This window comes from Vipera ursinii (genome assembly GCF_947247035.1).
Source record: "Vipera ursinii genome assembly, chromosome: 1".
Classification (NCBI taxonomy): Eukaryota; Metazoa; Chordata; class Lepidosauria; order Squamata; family Viperidae; genus Vipera; species Vipera ursinii.
In genome coordinates this window covers 199122509-199141399 of record NC_139512.1, presented here as the reverse complement: position 1 = coordinate 199141399, position 18891 = coordinate 199122509, and the positions used below count along the sequence as shown (strand labels likewise).

General features: G+C 38.0%; 1 protein-coding gene across 5 annotated transcripts in view; it reads right to left on the bottom strand.

The window, feature by feature from the left end:
* Positions 1 to 18891, bottom strand: part of KIF16B (kinesin family member 16B) — a 186234-nt gene that overhangs the window by 52932 nt on the left and 114411 nt on the right. For all 5 annotated transcript variants that reach the window (XM_083369426.1, XM_083369427.1, XM_083369424.1 and 2 more), the window contains one exon: positions 16690 to 16779. In XM_083369426.1, the coding sequence (XP_083225552.1) occupies positions 16690 to 16779 (90 nt within the window). The remainder of the gene's footprint in view (positions 1 to 16689; positions 16780 to 18891) is intronic.

Genomic DNA, 18891 nt, shown 5'->3' with positions numbered 1-18891 from the left:
CAGGTATACTACTGCGGGCAAGAATCCCTCAGAAGAAATGGAGTAGCCTTCATAGTCAATAAAAGAGTAGGAAAAGCAATACTGGGATACAATCCTCAAAATGACAGAATGATCTCAGTTCGAATCCAAGGCAAACCATTCAATATCACAGTAGTCCAAGTCTATGCCCCAACCACCAGTGCTGAAGAGGAAGAAATTGACCGGTTCTATGAAGCCCTACAGCACCTTATAGAACTAACACCCAAAAATGATGTCCTTATCATCATGGGGGATTGGAATGCTAAAGTAGGAAGCCAAAAGATAACTGGAATAACAGGCAAGTTTGGCCTTGGAGTACAAAATGAAGCAGGGCACAGGCTGATAGAATTTTGTCAAGAGAATACGATGGTCATAGCAAACAATCTTTTCCAACAACCCAAGAGACGGCTCTACACATGGACATCACCAGACGGTCAACACAGAAATCAGATTGACTATATGCTCTGCAGCCAAAGATGGAGAAGCTCTATACAGTCAGTAAAAACAAGACCAGGAGCTGACTGTGGCTCAGACCATGAGCTTCTCCTTGCAAAGTTTAGGCTTAAACTGAAGAAAGTAGGGAAAAGCACTAGGCCACTCAGGTATGAATTGAATCATATCCCTGTTGAATATACAGTAGAGGTGACAAATAGATTTAAGGAATTAGATCTGATAGACAGAGTGCCTGAAGAACTATGGACAGAGGTTCGCAACATTGTACAACAGGTACCAACCAAAACCATCCCAAAGAAAAAGAAATGCAAGAAAACAAAATGGCTGTCTGAGGAAGCTTTGCAAATAGCTGAGGAAAGGAGGGAAGCGAAAGGCAAGGGAGAAAAACATAGATATGCCCAATTGAATGCAGAATTCCAGAGAATAGCTAGAAGAGATAAGAATGCCTTCTTAAATGAACAGTGCAAAGAAATAGAAGAAAACAATAGAATAGGGAGGACCAGAGATCTTTTCAAGAAAATTGGAGAGATGAAGGGAACGTTTAATGCAAAAATGGGCATGATAAAGGACCAAAATGGCAGGGACCTAACAGAGGCAGAAGAGATTAAGAAGAGGTGGCAAAATTACACAGAAGAACTATACAAGAATGAGCTTAACGTCCCAGATAATCACAATGAGGTGGTCACTGACCTCGAGCCAGACATCCTAGAATGTGAAGTGAAGTGGGCCTTAGAAAAGCTGAGCAACAACAAAGCTAGTGGAGGTGACAGTATTCCAGCTGAGCTATTCAAAATCTTAAAAGACAATGCAGTAAAAGTGCTACACTCAATTTGCCAGCAAATTTGGAAAACTCAACAGTGGCCACAGGATTGGAAAAGATCAGTTTACATTCCAATTCCAAAGAAAGGCAGTGCCAAAGAATGTTCAAACTATCGCACCATTGCACTCATTTCTCATGCTAGTAAAGTCATGCTTAAAATCCTACAAGCTAGACTTCAGCAGTATGTGGATCGAGAACTACCAGAAATACAGGCAGGATTTCGAAGAGGCAGAGGAACTAGAGATCAAATTGCCAACATACGCTGGATCATGGAGAAAGCTAGGGAATTCCAGAAAAACATCTACTTCTGCTTCATTGACTATGCTAAAGCCTTTGATTGTGTGGATCATAACAAACTGTGGCAAGTTCTTAAAGAGATGGGAGTACCAGACCATCTTATTTGTCTCTTGAGAAACCTATATGCGGGTCAAGAAGCAACAGTGAGAACTGGACATGGAACCACTGATTGGTTCAAAATTGGGAAAGGAGTCCGGCAAGGCTGTATACTGTCGCCCTGCCTATTTAACTTATATGCAGAGCACATCATGAGAAAGGCAGGGCTAGATGAATCAAAAGTTGGAATTAAGATTGCCTGAAGAAATATCAACAACCTAAGATACGCAGATGATACCACTCTAATGGCAGAAAGTGAAGAAGAACTAAAGAGCCTCTTGTTGCGGGTGAAGAAGGAGAGTGCAAAACTTGGGTTGAAACTTAACATTAAGAAAACCAAGATCATGGCATCTGGCCCTCTCAATTCCTGGCAAATAGATGGGGAAGAAATGGAGGTAGTGACAGATTTTATTTTCCTGGGCTCCAAGATCACTGCAGATGGGGACTGTAGCCAAGAAATTAAAAGACGCTTGCTCCTGGGGAGGAAAGCCATGGCAAATCTAGACAGCACACTAAAAAGCAGAGACATCACCCTGTCAACAAAAGTGCGTATAGTCAAGGCTATGGTCTTCCCAGTTGCAATGTATGGCAGTGAAAGTTGGACCATAAGAAAGGCTGAGCGCCAAAGAATTGAGGCCTTTGAACTATGGTGCTGGAGAAGACTCCTGCGAGTCCCTTGGACTGCAAGGCGATCAAACCGGTCAGTCCTAGAGGAGATCAATCCCGACTGCTCTTTAGAAGGCCAGATCCTGAAGCTAAAACTCAAATACTTTGGCCACCTAATGAGAAGGAAGGACTCACTGGAGAAAAGCCTAATGCTGGGAAAGATCGAGGGCAATAGAAGAAGGGGACGACAGAGAATGAGGTGGCTGGATGGAGTCACTGAAGCAGTAGGCGTGAGCTTAAATGGACTTCAGAAGATGGTAGAGGACAGGAAGGCCTGGAGGAATGTTGTCCATAGGGTCGCGATGGGTCGGACACGACTTCGCAGCTAACAACAACAATCTTGACAATGCTTAAGTTGAATGTTTTTAAAAAGTGAAAAGAAGAAAAATGCATTCCTGTATAGTCAGTAGTATATTTTCAATGGCTGATCCAATGGAAAAAAATTCCACAAATTCTGAACTTCCAAGTCTGAGCTTTGACTGATTATCATCCATTAACTTTTAGTACAAGAAACATGGTGTCAGAATGTGTGATTTATTTGGATAATCTCCAATAAACCAGACTATCTTCTAAAATCACCAAGTGTCTGAAGCGTATTTAAGTTGAAAACTTAAGGAGGGCGCTAAAGTATGCAGTTTTTCTATCCTTGATAGCTATTCTTGTCATACTCTTTTTGTAGAGATGGCTGTCTGAAACAGAACACTTCTCTATTTGAGGAGGCTCTTTAAATAAATAAAAAAACCAAGGTTCACAATGAACTCAAGACTTGCTATGAAGAGAGGAAGCCTCCCCATAGCAGACAATCTGTCTTTTCATATGAAAAGCAAGAAGAAAAACAACTGTTTCCTTCCTTATGTATAAAACTCACACACATATTCCTATTGCCTGAATAGGGTTTAATGAAAAGAACATTGGACGAGTAGAAAAGAATAACAGATAGATACTTGAGGCGTTTGGATCCTTAAATCAGGTGGGAAAAGAAGCAATTACAGTTATGACTTCTGTAATCTGTAGAGAGGTGAAAGGTCAGTCTGGAAAATTAAACAAAAGAAAAGAACCTTAAGGGAGGATCCAATCAGTCTGAGTATGTTTTTATAGCTTGCTTTTTAAAAATTACTCTTAATTAAGGTACTTTTATTTTCTATTGGCAAGAAATGTACATTTATGCCTAGCAAATTCATTTTCAGTCTGAACTTGGAATGTACAGCTGATGATAAAATACTTACAAAGCACTGTCAAGAGCCGTATTTAGAATATTGCCAACTAATTCTCAAGAAGATTGGAGTATGAGTGGAAAGAAGAACAAAAGTTACCTGCAACCACAGAACTCAAGCAGAGGTTAAATACCGGGAATATGAAAATGCTGCTTACAAATGATTGTCAGAAGTTTATCTTCTGCAATAGTATTTTATTTCAAAACAGTTTTAGGAACAAAGATCCATGCCAATTCAAAATACATAAGCTTCACGAAGTTTAGTTCAAATTTACTTTAGAAAGAATTGGTTCAGAAGGGAAACCACAGATCTATAATAGCACTATTTAATATTAGGAACGTCAGTTTAGTGATACTCCATTTAAACAAAGGCAGATGGATATTTCTAAGTTTATATGGCAAGGGAAGAAAAAACAAGAATTAAATATAAACTACCGCAAGATGCTAAGGAAAAAGGAAGTTTGGGTTTACAAAATTTGAAATTGTATTTGGTGTTTGTGGGTGAATCTCCAGAATAAGAGACTACTTGATCAGAGGGCCATGAATAAGATTTGTATGGCATGGCTATTTATGGTACGACAAGGTTAAAGTAAATGTTGATTTTAATAAACATTTTGTTAGTTGTGCGATCTTAATAATCTGGAATAAATATAAAAGCTTTTTTGTGAAGATACCTCTTTGGGTGTCCCCTCAGGAAGCTTTTTTTTTTTTTTACAAAAGAAGTGGTGGCGAAGCAGACTGGAGGACTTATGGTCAAATAGTCTCTTTTAATTTTGGTGATCCTATTCTGAAAACTAAAGAGAAGTTAGAATCAGAAGGATGTGTCCACCATTGATTTTCTTATTTACAAATGAAAGAAATATTTAAATCAGCAAAGAGTCATGGCTTAGACCAGGGGTGTCAAACTGCCGGCCCATGGGCCGGACGCGTCACAACAAAACCGTGCCCACCCCATTGCCAGCAATGGGGAAAAAGCTCCAATACGTCACGCGACGTCACGTGATGTCGCGAGTTTGACATGCCTGGCTTAGACTGTGAAAAATGAATTGGAAATCCCACTGCATGGTAGTGATGAACATATTGCTAAGATCTATAAATTGTTTTTGAATTTGCAAAATATGTAAATCATTGCATGATTCAGTGGGGAAGGAACTTTGGATATAACGTAATGCTTGAACAATGGGAGAACATGTGGGTATAAAAGGTCTAATATTTACACTAAATTATAATTTAAAAGAAAACTTTTATAATATGATGCATCATTGTTATTTAATAAACAGATAGGTTGTCAATAATGTATACAGGTATTTCAAATGAATGTTCGAAATGCAAATGTAAAGAGGGACTTTACATTCTTGTTAAGGTGAACATTTCATAAAGCAAATAAATAATGGAGTAGGATTCATATTTTAATACAGAAGATTCTTAAAGTGAATATAAAGATAAAACCAGAAACTTTCCTTTTGGGTTTAATGGAAAAAGACTTGGAATTTTTTTTTGGAACTTTGATGTTATATATGTCGACAGCAGTTAAGATTACATTATGCATAAAAGTGCGTAGTGGAAAGACACTTTGATTCCCACAGAGAATGAACGGCTGCAAAAGTTGATGGTGTTAGGGACTTCCGGTGGCTCCGCGGCGACGGAGACAGCCTTCCCGGGCTGCCCGCGGCTCAGCTGTTGTTTTTTCGCCCGAAACAGCGCCGATCAGCTGTTTGGGCGAATTCGAAGCCCCCTCCTCGGGAGAAGAGGAGGAGGCGAGCTCCCAGGTAGGGGTAGAGTTCTCCAGGGCCGCCTGAGCTTATGGCTAGGGCGGCTGAAGGATTGAACTCCCCCGTAGCCTGGGCTGCTCCCAGCTGGCCGGCACCTCTGCTCCTGACTTCTTGGAGCAGAGCCAGCCGTCTGCGACCACCCCTGCCTGAAGGAATGACTATGGATTAAAGGAGCAGGCAGAGCGATACAAGAGGAAAAGGTGAAGAAGATTATTATATTTTACTCTCCAGCTTGATGGACTTTTTTTGGATTATAAAACTGAAGTGAAACTGCGTCACAATTGGTAAAAGATGGCGGCTAAACCACCCCCTAAAACTCTTCGGAGTGCTGGAACTTCTCCGGTGCAACAATCATTATTGCAGGCGTTGCATCCTCCTGATGTATTGACATCAAAGGACCTGCAAGATGCTCTTGAAAAACACACCCAGGTAATTTTGGAATCAATTAATGATAGATTTGCACAGATGGAGGAGAAATTGGAGAAACTGGAGAAGAGAATGGAGGAGAGGATGGAACAGAAGCTCAGAGAGATGAAGGTAGACATCTTGTCTTCAGTGTGTAAAGTGGCTCGTTGTGTGGAAGAATTGGAGGAAAAGCTAGAGGACTTGACTCAAAAGAATGCTATATTAGAAGCAAAAGTATTGGAGAATGAAGATAAAATGGACAAGGAACTGAGTCTTGCTCAATATTACCAGATGCAGTTTGCCATTAGAATTAGAGGCTTAAAGGAGAATACTAAGGAAGATCTAAAGCAGCTTGTTTCTGAGGCTTTCGAAGTAGTGTTGAAACAGCCAGCATCTGAAATAAAAGGAGGCATGGATAAAGTGTTTCGTGTGAATTCATGGATTGCTAGACAGAGAAAGTTGCCTAGAGATGTGGTGGTATATTTTGCAAAAAGGGAAACTAGAGATGAAGTTATACAAGCTGCTTATGATACTAAAGTTGTGATTGCTAATCAAGAAGTTTTGGTCTTAAAAGAAATTCCTCCAAAGATTCTAAGGAGAAGGAAGGACTTTACATTTCTTGTGCAAGAGCTCAAGCAACGAGATATAAGGTTCAGATGGGAGATCCCAGTGGGGTTGATGGTGACGCACGAAGGTAAAAGGTACCGTTTGGTTACTGTGATGCAAGCGCGAGATTTTTACAATAATGTTTTAAATGCAACGCCATTAACACTTTTGGAAGCTGAAAAGGGATCTGGAGAAGGAGTGCATCAAGAGGCCGAAGATGGTCAGATAGAAGACAACGGTGTTGGAGGAGATCAAGATACAACCTCGTCGGATGAGTCTATAAAACAGAGGGTGACGCGTGCTGCTGCAAAACGATCTAAGAAGAGAAAATAGCAGGATTTGCAGAAGTCTATGGAACTTCTACGATGTAGTCAAGTAGTCAAGTATGGGAGGTGGGAAAAGGTTTAGGTGTAGACGCAAGATATTTTTACACGTGGTGGTTTTGTGGAAAGGATGAGGTTTTTTTTGGATTAAAGTTTGGTGGAATATACAGAAGTTTCTTAAATGGAGGTTAAAGTTTTGTTCGCAATCTTTTTTTTTTCTTTTTTGTTTGTTTGGAATAACTATAGATATGGTACTGGAAGAGGAACGGCCGATTACAGAAGAGTTGACTTTAAAGTTTTTTGATTTGGTTGAGGTGTTTTTTTTGTCTTTAATATATATTTAATACTATTAAGGTTTGTTTCATCCTATATAAGCTAGAGAGTGTGTCTTTTTTTATTTTTTAGTTTTTTATATATATTTAATATTGCTAAGGTTTGTTTTATCCTACATAAGCTAGAGAGTGAGGGATTTTAGAATTTATAGTTGTTAGTATATGGTTGCTTAGGTTTGTTTTTTTTCTATATATATACCTTGTATTTAGCTCTGGGAAGTAGGGGGGGAGGGGGGGGAGGGGGGGGAGGGAGGGGGGGAGGAGGGAGGGGGGCAGGGGGGGGAGGTAGGGGGGGAGGAGGGAGTGGGAAGGGGGGTTTTTTAAAGGAAAATTGTATTTTAAAACTTTTCAATAAAAAAAAAAAGTTGATGGTGTTAGCAGAGATGGCTAAATCGACTGCTTCGATTAAAGAAAAAAACACATTTACTTTTGTCTCTACTTGGAAACCAATTCTGTACTTTATGCTTGAGGTGAAAAAAAAATTGAAACTTGGATTTCAAAGTTTTATTGATTTGACCGATTAGATAGGTTTGTTGTTATAGAAATGGCTAGTTTATATACTATGTAAAAGTAAAAAGTTGAATTTTGATGCTATTATCTTATTCTGCTGCACCAAAGGTAGTCAGAAGTCAGTGCCTTTTCTTTCTTTTCTCCTACTTCCCTACACTTTTCCCTTTCCTTCTCCCTCCCTTATTTTCCTACTATTTTCTTTGGTAGTTTTGTATTTTATATTATAAACTAATAAAAAAAGGAACATCAGTTAGGCAAAATTAGCGGTATCACTAGTTGCTTATTAAAATAAGCTGGCAACAATCAGATTAAAAAAAAACGCAGTATCAGGGGCATGAGTGGAAACTGTTAATACATAAAATGACAGCACAGAGAAAGTAGCATGCATTCCTACAGTCTATCTAGGGACTCTACAAGTAGTTTAGATCTTATCAGGTTAACTCTTAAGTGCTATTATGCAATTTCTTATCAGTTAAGGTATGAGCTATTATTATTTGCAGGTACCATATGCACATCTGGTCAGGGTTTTCACCTCACTTTTTCTGGGACATCAATACAAATGCTGGATGGAAAGGATATTAAATTTCCAAAGATGAATAGTTTGATAATAATCAACCATGGTAAAGGGTGGGGTGGGGTGGGAGATTACTTTTCCATCAGTTCAGATTGTTGCTGAAAGCACCCAATAAAAATGCCACTCTGTTATGTTTACATCATGAATATAGTAGTGAATTGATCGTATTGGCAACAGATCATATAAATATCTTGAACATTAATGGAATTTAAGCAGCTTTACTGCGTACAGGTAGTCCTCGAGTTATGACTATTGACAGTGTTAAGCAGTGATTTTATTTCACACGGTGTTTTTCCATTCAGCTTCAGACTGTCCATGCAAAGAGGTGGGATAGCCATGGCCTGACGTTTTCAATAATGTTGACAAAGGAATCAGTGCAGTAACAAACAGTAGTGGTGATAGTGAGTCTTCTTGAAAGATTCCTTTCTTGATATTAACCTCTTCCAATCTATCACCATTGACTAGCAACTATGTCATCCGTTGTGCCATTGATCTCTGATGTTCTTACTGATGCCTGTTATTTCTAGGCACAATTATCCAGGGAGTTGAATGCCTTCTTGTAATCAATATAAACCACATTCAAGTTGGTCTTCTTTCTCTTGGAGTTTATTACTATTTCTAGTACCACTTCTAGTAGTATTATAATTACTCTCAGTACACACCAATGTCAAGTCACATCTGGAAGTTCTTTAGCTTGTGTTGGCCTTCGTATGCATGAAGTTCTTCCTGAGAATCTAGGATGATGTAATATATTGGAATAGTATAAGTATGGGTCCAAGTAGTGTAGCTTTTTGTAACTGATAGATGGAACTGTTGTCAGTGTCCAGAGCTTCTAACTGCCACCCAAGATTTTTTGGTATGGCACCCAAGTTATTGATAACTATTGGGACCATCACAGCCAGATTATGCCATAATCTTTAATTTCAAATTTAAGATCTTGGTATTTTGTGACCTTTTCCAATTCTTTGTCTTCCATGCAACATTCCCTTATTATTATACTATGCTGCCCATCTTCCAACAACTCTGGTTGGCTCACAAAAATCAAACAGAAATTACAATAAAATCAGTAAAACATAAAGAAAGATAAAAAAAATAGTAAGCACAACAGACCAGATGGAATGAAGTGAGGTCTCTGTCTCTCTCCAAAGGCCTAATCTTCATGGTTCTTCTAACAACAGCAAAGTGTGGGCTATACAAATCTCAGGGGCAATCTCATTCCAAAGGGCAGATGGTATTATAGAGAAGGGGTTCCAATAGATAACATTGTTTAACTGAAGGCACCTGGAGAATGTCAACCCTAAAGTCCAGATCAGTCAATGAATTACATCTACAGAAAAAGAAATAGATCTTGATGGTTATCAGGATATCTTATGTATTAGTTGTAACATCGGAAATGTAGTATTGTACAATCCTGGTTCAGGAAGCTTTTTAAAGAAATTACTAATAGAAAATCACAAAACTTATTTATCTGAACAATCTGGCCTGGTTTGATGGGTTTAGGGTTGGATCTAATTTTAACATAGTTTTAAGCATTGTATTATATTGGGCATGATTATTTAATTCTTTTAACTTCTTTTAACTTTTGTATTTATATTTTGATATTTATTGCCCTGTACACCGCCCTGAGTCCTTCGGGAGAAAGGCGGTATAAAAATTTAATAATAATAATAATAATAATAATAATAATAATAATAATAATAACAACAACAACAACAACAACAACAAAAACAACAACAACAACAGTTGCAGCAATTTGTGTAATAATGACAGAGATTCTGGGATATCACAAACATATGCATCTTTGTTATCTAGGGACCTGTAGGACAGAGACTTACTACAAAGATAAGATAAGCAACTCCAAAACTAAAGTTCTTTCAAAATGTTATGCGACTGATGTAAATAATTACTAGTATATTTGAACTAAATTTGTGGGCAGGCTATTCTACACTTTTAATATCTCTATGTATTTCATTAAACCTTCATTGTAAAATTGAAAAAGAAATAGGTATATTAAAGACAAGACACTCACTGACTCACTAAATTATTTATTCAGAGGATGGCAATGTGCACCCTTAGAATCAATAAATAACATAATCTCAATTTTCTCCCCTATTTATTTTTACATGTAGCTCAACTTATTTGAAATTTTGATTTTATGGTAACCATACACATTTATTGTTTGCCATTGGAATTATACTGTAAAATATCACTTAGATCAAATACTAGAAGGTCAAGAAATACCAGACACTTAAGGTGTACAGTATATAGCTAGTTATGGTTAAACGCCCAATGCATAATTAGCAGTGTATCCAGTGCTTTACCTATGATATCTCAAGCACAGTCATATTAGAATGTCCCTATTTTGATTAAATGCTTGAATCCATTATCAATTTCAATTCATTTATCTGATTTATGTGTTAAAATTATACCCTGCAAAATGTAATAGTGTAAAATTACAAGGTGACAGCAGTTCACTTTTTCAAAATGTTAGAATTTTACCCGCTCCAAAAATAAATATATATTCTTCTAAAAATGGTGCAGAGGGTGCAGAGAGACCATATGTCACTTTAAATAAAAAACAGTAAAATTGATATTCATTTACATAAGGTATAGTGTATATTAAAAACAGGAAATCTGGCGCATATTATCATTTGTGGTGGACCTGTGTTAAAGCAAAAAAAAAAAATTGGACAAAAATACACATTTGGATAGAAAAGATGTCAGAAAAACATGTAGATTTTAAACCTGAACTTTTCTTACTAGGTATAATACCAGAAAAATCTGATAAGCAAAGTGTATATTTAACATTGCATGTACTAACAGCAGTGTAGATTGTATTTGCTCAGCACTGGAAGAATAAAGAAACACCACTAGATGAAGGGATAATCAGGAGATATTGGACTGTGTTGAAATGGACAGACTTACACTGAGGATCCAAGAGAAAGAAGATACAGAATATTTTCAAACATGGAATTTACTTTATCAATGGTTAGAAAAAAGGGGCAGAGACTAAGAATGTAGCTTGTATTATTCAGCAAACAAATTAACCCAGACAACACAATGTTTATGAAGCACTAATGAAATGTAATAATAGAAAATTAATAAAAAAAATTGAAAATAAATTTTTGTGTCTGTGTTCATTAAGTGTAATGTTTAAAAGATTAACTATGAAACACGACCTTTCAGAATTTAGACTGTCTCACACCCCCACCCCAGAAGACTGTATTACTAGAACATCAAACAAGAGTCTTTAAAATAAATCATATGGTAGTAGTGTAACTACAGGATATAAACACTGGCAATAAAGAACTAAAACATTATCAGCACAGGTCAGCTTGCATTTTTTGTTAATCAGGTTAAACAGGTCCCACAATATGCCTTTATTTACGGAATCTAAACTTTCCCAGAATATTATGCAATATTTAAATTATATGATATTAGCAATTGGTATACTTTGTTATTTCACACCTGATAAAATGCTTTATATCAGAGAAGAGTAACGCATGACGAATTCTAACAGTTGATTGAATTCCAGTTCAACAAGTTAGTCATACATTCTTTACAGCAATAGTTTGTTTTTACAGCAATAGTTTGTTTTTACAGCTAAGCCAGTCAATCTAGTGGGTGACTTCTTCATAACTGCTGTTGACAGGCTTTCTGAAATATCTCAAAAAGCTTAGTCTGCACTTCAGAGAGATGCATATGCTTCAAACACGATTAGGAAGAAATGCTTTGGATTAAAGGTAGTCCTCACTTACTGATTGCCCCATGGGACGACTGTTATAGTTACTACAGGTAGTGCTTGCCTTACAACAGTTCGTTTAGTGACTGTTCAAAATTACAACAGCACTGAAAAAAGTCACTTATAACCATTTTTTCAGACTTACAACCGTTGCAGCGTCCCCAGGATCACGTGATCAAAATTCAGACATTTGGCAACTGACTCATATTTATGATGGTTGCTGCGTCCCGGGGTCATGTGATCCCCTTTTGTGACCTTCTGACAAGTAACGTCAACGGGGAAGCTGTTAAAAGAGTTTTACAGCTTTCCAGCACAAAAATAAGTCCCCCAAATAAGCACACATTCAAAATGAGCAGGAGGCATAGTTTAGAAAAACTTTTATCTATAAAATATATATAAACATGATACATACAGTTTCATTTATTTATTTATTTTATTTTTATTTTAATTCCATTTATATCCCGCCCTTCTCTGAAGACTCAGGGCGGCTTACAAGCTTAGCAGTAGCCTTCATTCTATGTAGTTCTTGGCAATGTGGTAGAGAACAATAACTGACTCAGGAGGTCTGGATACAGGGAGAGACTAAACCATGCCCAGACCTAGGCTGGCTCACATGCTTTTCTCAGCCAATCGTGTGTCTCAGTGAAATAACAGTTCCCATTGGCTGGTTCATCGCTATGGCTATTCCAGTTCATAAATTCTTACACACTGACAGAAGCCACATCCACTTAAAAACCACGTTACTAACTTAAGAACTGCAGTGATTTAGTTAATTTAACAATTGTGGCAAGAAAGGTTGTAAAATGGGGCAAAACTCACTTGATAAATGTCTCATTTAGCAACGGCAATTTTGGGCTCAATTGTGGTGTAAGTTGAAGACAACCTCAGATTACAGTCAAGGTGCTAAAAGTAGAGGTACAGTGCTAAAAATAACTTTTGAAAACCAATCCTTGCATTTACTACTGCAGCATCCCACAGACCTGGGATCACCGTTCAAGTGCTTTGCAACCAGCATGCATTTTTGCTTGCAGAGTTAATACTGTACAATATGGAAGGTCAAAGTAAAATGGTAAGTCATAGTCATGTAATCTTTAATTTAACAACCTTGTCACTTTGCTTAATGACTGAAGGGGAACTAACATTGTAAGCACAGTGGCACTTATATGATTTTCTGCTTACAGCCCAACATGCCAGTCTCAGTTTTGGTTGCTAAAGCAAGGACTATCTGTACATATAAGGACAGCACTTCTTTGTTGTTCAATTGAGAAAGGATGTGAACAGCAGAGAGGTGCTGTATTCATGCAAACTCTGAAGCATTTCTTCTGAAGCATTCTGGAAACATTCACAACCCAACATATAATGTTTAGTGGGAATTACTGATATGCAATTCCTGACAAGCCAAGAAGGATCTTGCGCTGAGTTTCCATCTCTTTTTTTCTTTTTCTTGACTGGGAGACTTTTACCAAGATCCAAGAGAGAGATATATAATGTTGATTTCCACAATGAAAGTAGCATATAAATGTGATTGTTCTTGAGTTAGTACATTTTTATTATTATTATTATTATTATTATTATTATTATTATTATTATTATTATTATTATTATTGTTGTTGTTGTTGTTGTTGTTGTTGTTGTTGTTGTTGTTTTGTTGTTATTGTTATTATTATTATTATTAGTAGTAGTAGTAATAGTAGTAGATTTATTGACAAGGAGTTGGGAATCACAAAGTACCAAGATCTGAAAATTGAAGAATTATGGTACAAACTGGCTGTGGTGGTTCCAAAGGTTATTGGCACACTGGCTGTTATACCAAAAAATTTTGGATGACACTTAGAAAATTTGTACATTGACAGAATTTTCATTGGTGACTTCCAAAGCCCACACTGCTTGGATCTGCACATACACTATGCTGATACATTATGGCATCTTAGTTTCTTGTGAAGAACTCAATGTTTATGAAAACCAACACTAGCTAAAGAACTGGCAGTTGTGACTTTACATTATTGTAAAAAGATAATAGTATAAATAGATAGAAAACTGGAGCTTGGACTGGAGAAATGCTCACCATCAAATGGGGGAAAAATAGTGAAAACTGAAGGAATCAATATCTCCTATGGAAATAACATCAAAAGTCTTGATGAAGATGATCACTATAAATACCTGGGTATCATTCAAGCTGACAGTATCAAGCATGCTGAAATCAAGAAGAATAGAAGTGAATATGTCAAGAAACTGATCCTTCATTCCAGAAAGGGGAAAAAAAACAATTTTAAAAATTTAAAGACTATAAAATAAACCGTAAACACTAGATAAGAAATTAACTTAACAACATTGAAAAAAACTAAGGAGCGAGATTTTAAATATTTCATAATATTTGAAATATTATGACTTTTGGTCTAATTATTAGAGTGCCGGCCTAGAAACCAAGAGATTGTGAATTTTAGTCCCGCGTTAGACATATAAGAGGAAGAAGGAATATTAGGTACCGTATGTTTTCTACCTTGGAAATAAGAGGAAGAAGGAATATTAGGTATGTTTTCCACCTTGGATTATATACAAAAAAGAAGGTAATAGTGTATAAGCATCTTAAAAAACCCAGTGTTATTGTGGAAGATAAATTATTTAGTCTTTCAGGAAAGACAAGATTGGCTGATAAAGAAGCAAAAGAAGTATGAGGCAGAATATGTGATTACAGAAAGGATGCAGTAAGGGGGACGACAGATTCCAGGTAGAAGAAACAAAGGAAAAAAAACAAACCTATTTCTTATTTTTTGTATCTGATGACCTGTAGAGACACTTGCAAATATGACATTTCATAGGATTTTTGAAAAAATGGTAAAGAAACGTAGCGATACAATGACAGCAACAATATCTGCTCTGGCAGATATAGTTGTGGACTATAAAACAGAGATTAAATTAAAGTGAAAATACAAACTATAAGTCAAGAGATGAAAAATGACCCTGTAATGATTCATTATTGGATTTACAAAAGAGATCTGTTAAAGCTATAAAGAAACGCCTGAAATGGAGAAAATTTTGATGGAGATCAAATCTTATGACAGCATCTTAATGAAACAAAGATTAAGAACATTAGGAGCCAAAGAAAGGAATATAAAGCTAACCTGTTTGATCAGGGTTAAGAAATATGTTTATAAAGTTATAGGAAAAATAAAACTTTAATTCTGCTGATACCAGACAGAAACTTTAATAGATGTTGAATATGTGGAAGGATAAACATTGAGATATGGAAAGAAGTGATTTATGTAATGTAATATTAAATAGGGTGGAGAAATGCTAAATAAATCTCCTTAGATTTGTAAAGAAAATCAAAAGCCATTTTTAAATTCCTTCCTTCCTTCCTCCTTTCCATTTGTTTTTTCCATTGCTAAATCTTTAATAAACAGTAATTTCATTTCTTCTAAAAAAGAATAACCAAACCACAAAAACAAAAGAACAAAGATGGCATTTTCCGCTATCCCCTGCATCCTTTGAACATGTTCATAAAGACATAGAAAGACATTTCCATTATCAACTGCTATACTGACATTGATAATTGTGTGGAAAATATAACTTTAATAAAGAAAAAGTGTGCTGTTTTAACTTCAGATGGCTGAGGACAATAGATATTGCTACTTATACAGAGTTGACTTGCATAATAAATGACAGTAGTAAGATATGGCAGTGTTTAGGTGGATAAATTATTACCCTCAATAAATATGTTTGGGTAGTGCTGATGAATAGAGAAGAGAATCTATTGAAAATACCAATATACCCTGGCTAGGTTGCATCGTGGAACACATATTCCCACTTGAGACCTGCAATATTCATCTAAGACATAGATTTAATTTAATTATATATATTACTGATTTATTAATCAAAGTTGTGACAATTAATGACTTTGATCATTATTTTTTTTCTTAGAGGCTAATATTTCAGTTCCACTCTTCAATGTAATGATTAGAGAATTACTTTAGGCTTGGGGTGATATTTTCCTTCCACAACTCTTGCAGTCATATCTGAACTCAGTAAAATTGAGCTGATCATTAGCTGTCAGCCTAATGTATCTCATAAAGCACCTGTGTGAATAGAATGGAGGATAAACGAGGGTCTTTCAAAAAAAGAACTGATTATAACTGTGATAAATCACAGAAGTAAATGTATTTGAATATTCAGAATCCCATAAAACTATACATAGAGACTTTAAGAATGAAAGACAATAAAATATAGAAGAGAAGTAACAACAATAAATGATTTCAATTCATAACTGTGCAGAACAAAACTCTGTGCCTTGGATTTTCATGGGAGTGTGGGAAGGTAAATTCTCCTCCCCTTTGGGCATCAGGACTTCGGCTCCAAATTGCTGGGAACACAATTAGTGGGAGGTGTTGATGAAATGAAATAAATTAAAAAGAAAAATATTGCCTCTCCTTTTTTCAACCTATGGAAGTGTCCACTTAGTGGAGCAGAAAACTCTGCTGGCTTTAATTCACTTCAATGAATGTGAAACAGCAGATTTAATTTCATCACTTTCAAAAAAGATCTCTGAAGGGCCCTGTAAAAATGGTCCTTTCTAAAAAGTCTGACAATTTTAAAGAAATGTATAAAGACTGAAAAATCTTGGAACTAAGAGGTGGGTTTTTTTCTCACGAAACACAGGATAGCAATCTCTTTTAGAATGTCTTCCAAACAAGTATCAACATAAAATAAAAACTGCCAAAAAATCCAAATATACACAACAATTTCTGTCACAAATGTAATAGCTTCTTAGAAGGTAAATAGGAAAGTTCAACAGTATTTGCTATCAGTATAAACCAAAAGGAAATAATCATACATTTACAGATTAAAATTAATTAATAACTTACCTCTGGGAATTTTAATTTTAATGTCTGATGCATTTCCCTAAAGCGGCTATATCTCCTGAATATAGCCCATGTCTCATCTAGGACTGATATCTGTTTTGTAAAAGTAAATATAATTAACAGAAAAGGAACATAAAGGTTTCTATCACAAGGCTTCTCATAATGGATAATTTTCCCTGACTAAGCACGATTACTCACACACCAAAATTTGACTTGGAGCAGAATAAACCAATGTTTTCAGTTTACTAGGAGACTGAATATGTCACTGCATTAGCATGGAAGTCACTTTCCCATGAGGTAAATTCTATGATTATGGGAAGAATATAGAGGATTTGTTGTAAGGAGGGCTATTTTTATGACTTCTTACTACTTGATATTACCTCAACTAGGAGGAAGAGTGCCAATTATATGGATAAGTTATGCAATCAAAATGGAACAGGAATACTGCTGCATTAGATCATACAATGGAATACACATACATCAACATTAACTGATTAAACAAATAAGGAATTGCAAGTGAACAGCATTATCAACAGGATCTTGCTGCTATCCCTCAAAATGAGGAAAGAAAAAATGGTCCTTTCTAGCAGCAAAATGGTCCTTTCACCGCCCTGAGTCCTTCGGGAGAAGGGCGGTATACAAATTAAATAAATAAATAAAATAAATGCTGTGATGAAGCATGCAGTAAAAGATTAGGATGCAATGTGAGGCTACAAAGCTGCGATCATCAGTCTCACCTCCTTTTTATTTTCACCTCTGGGTGAATATATGTATTTTTTCTTGGGTACATACCGTATATACTTGAGTATAAGCCGAATTTTTCAGCCCACTTTTTGGGCTGAAAAATTCCACTTCGGCTTATACTCCAGTCAACAAAAAAAACTTACCGAGTTGTGCGCGGCCGAGGCTTTGGTGCTTCCGGGATCGCGCGCACCTCTCCCAAGCCACCGCCGTCCGGAGACCTGCCGAAGTTTGGGGAGGTTTGGGGAGGTGCGCGCGCACCTCCCCAAACCTCCCCAAACGTCGGCAGGACTCCGGACCTCCGTGCCCTGCTTGCCTGCTTCTTTCCGCAGCGGAAAGAAGCAGACCTCCGCGCCCTGCTTGCCTGCTTCTTTTCGCTGCGGAAAGAAGCAGACCTCCGGAAAGAAGCAGACCTCCGTGCCCTGCTTGCCTGCTTCTTTTCGCTGCGGAAAGAAGCAGACCTCCGCGCCCTGCTTGCCTGCTTCTTTCCACAGCGAAAAGAAGCAGGCAAGCAGGGCGCGGAGGTCTGCTTCTTTCCGCAGCGAAAAGAAGCAGACCTCCACGCCCTGCTTGCCTGCTTCTTTTCGCTGCGGAAAGAAGCAGACCTCCGGAAAGAAGCAGACCTCCGTGCCCTGCTTGCCTGCTTCTTTCCACAGCGAAAAGAAGCAGGCAAGCAGGGCACGGAGGTCTGCTTCTTTCCGGAGGTCTGCTTCTTTCCGCAGCGAAAAGAAGCAGGCAAGCAGGGCACGGAGGTCTGCTTCTTTTCGCTGCGGAAAGAAGCAGACCTCCGCGCCCTGCTTGCCTGCTTCTTTTCGCTGCGGAAAGAAGCAGACCTCCGCGCCCTGCTTGCCTGCTTCTTTTCGCTGTGGAAAGAAGCAGGCAAGCAGGGCACGGAGGTCTGCTTCTTTCCGGAGGTCTGCTTCTTTCCGCAGCGAAAAGAAGCAGGCAAGCAGGGCGCGGAGGTCTGCTTCTTTTCGCTGCGGAAAGAAGCAGACCTCCGCACCCTGCTTGCCTGCTTCTTTTCGCTGCGGAAAGAAGCAGACCTCCGCGCCCTGCTTGCCTGCTTCTTTTCGCTGCGGAAAGAAGCAGACCTCCGGAAAGAAGCAGACCTCCGCGCCCTGCTTGCCTGCTTCTTTTCGCTGCGGAAAGAAGCAGACCTCCGGAAAGAAGCAGACCTCCGCGCCCTGCTTGCCTGCTTCTTTTCGCTGCGGAAAGAAGCAGACCTCCGGAAAGAAGCAGACCTCCGCGCCCTGCTTGCCTGCTTCTTTTCGCTGTGGAAAGAAGCAGGCAAGCAGGGCGCGGAGGTCTGCTTCTTTCCGGAGGTCTGCTTCTTTCCGCAGCGAAAAGAAGCAGGCAAGCAGGGCACGGAGGTCCGGAGTCCTGCCGACGTTTGGGGAGGTTTGGGGAGGTGCGCGCGCACCTCCCCAAACCTCCCCAAACGTCGGCAGGTCTCCGGACGGCGGC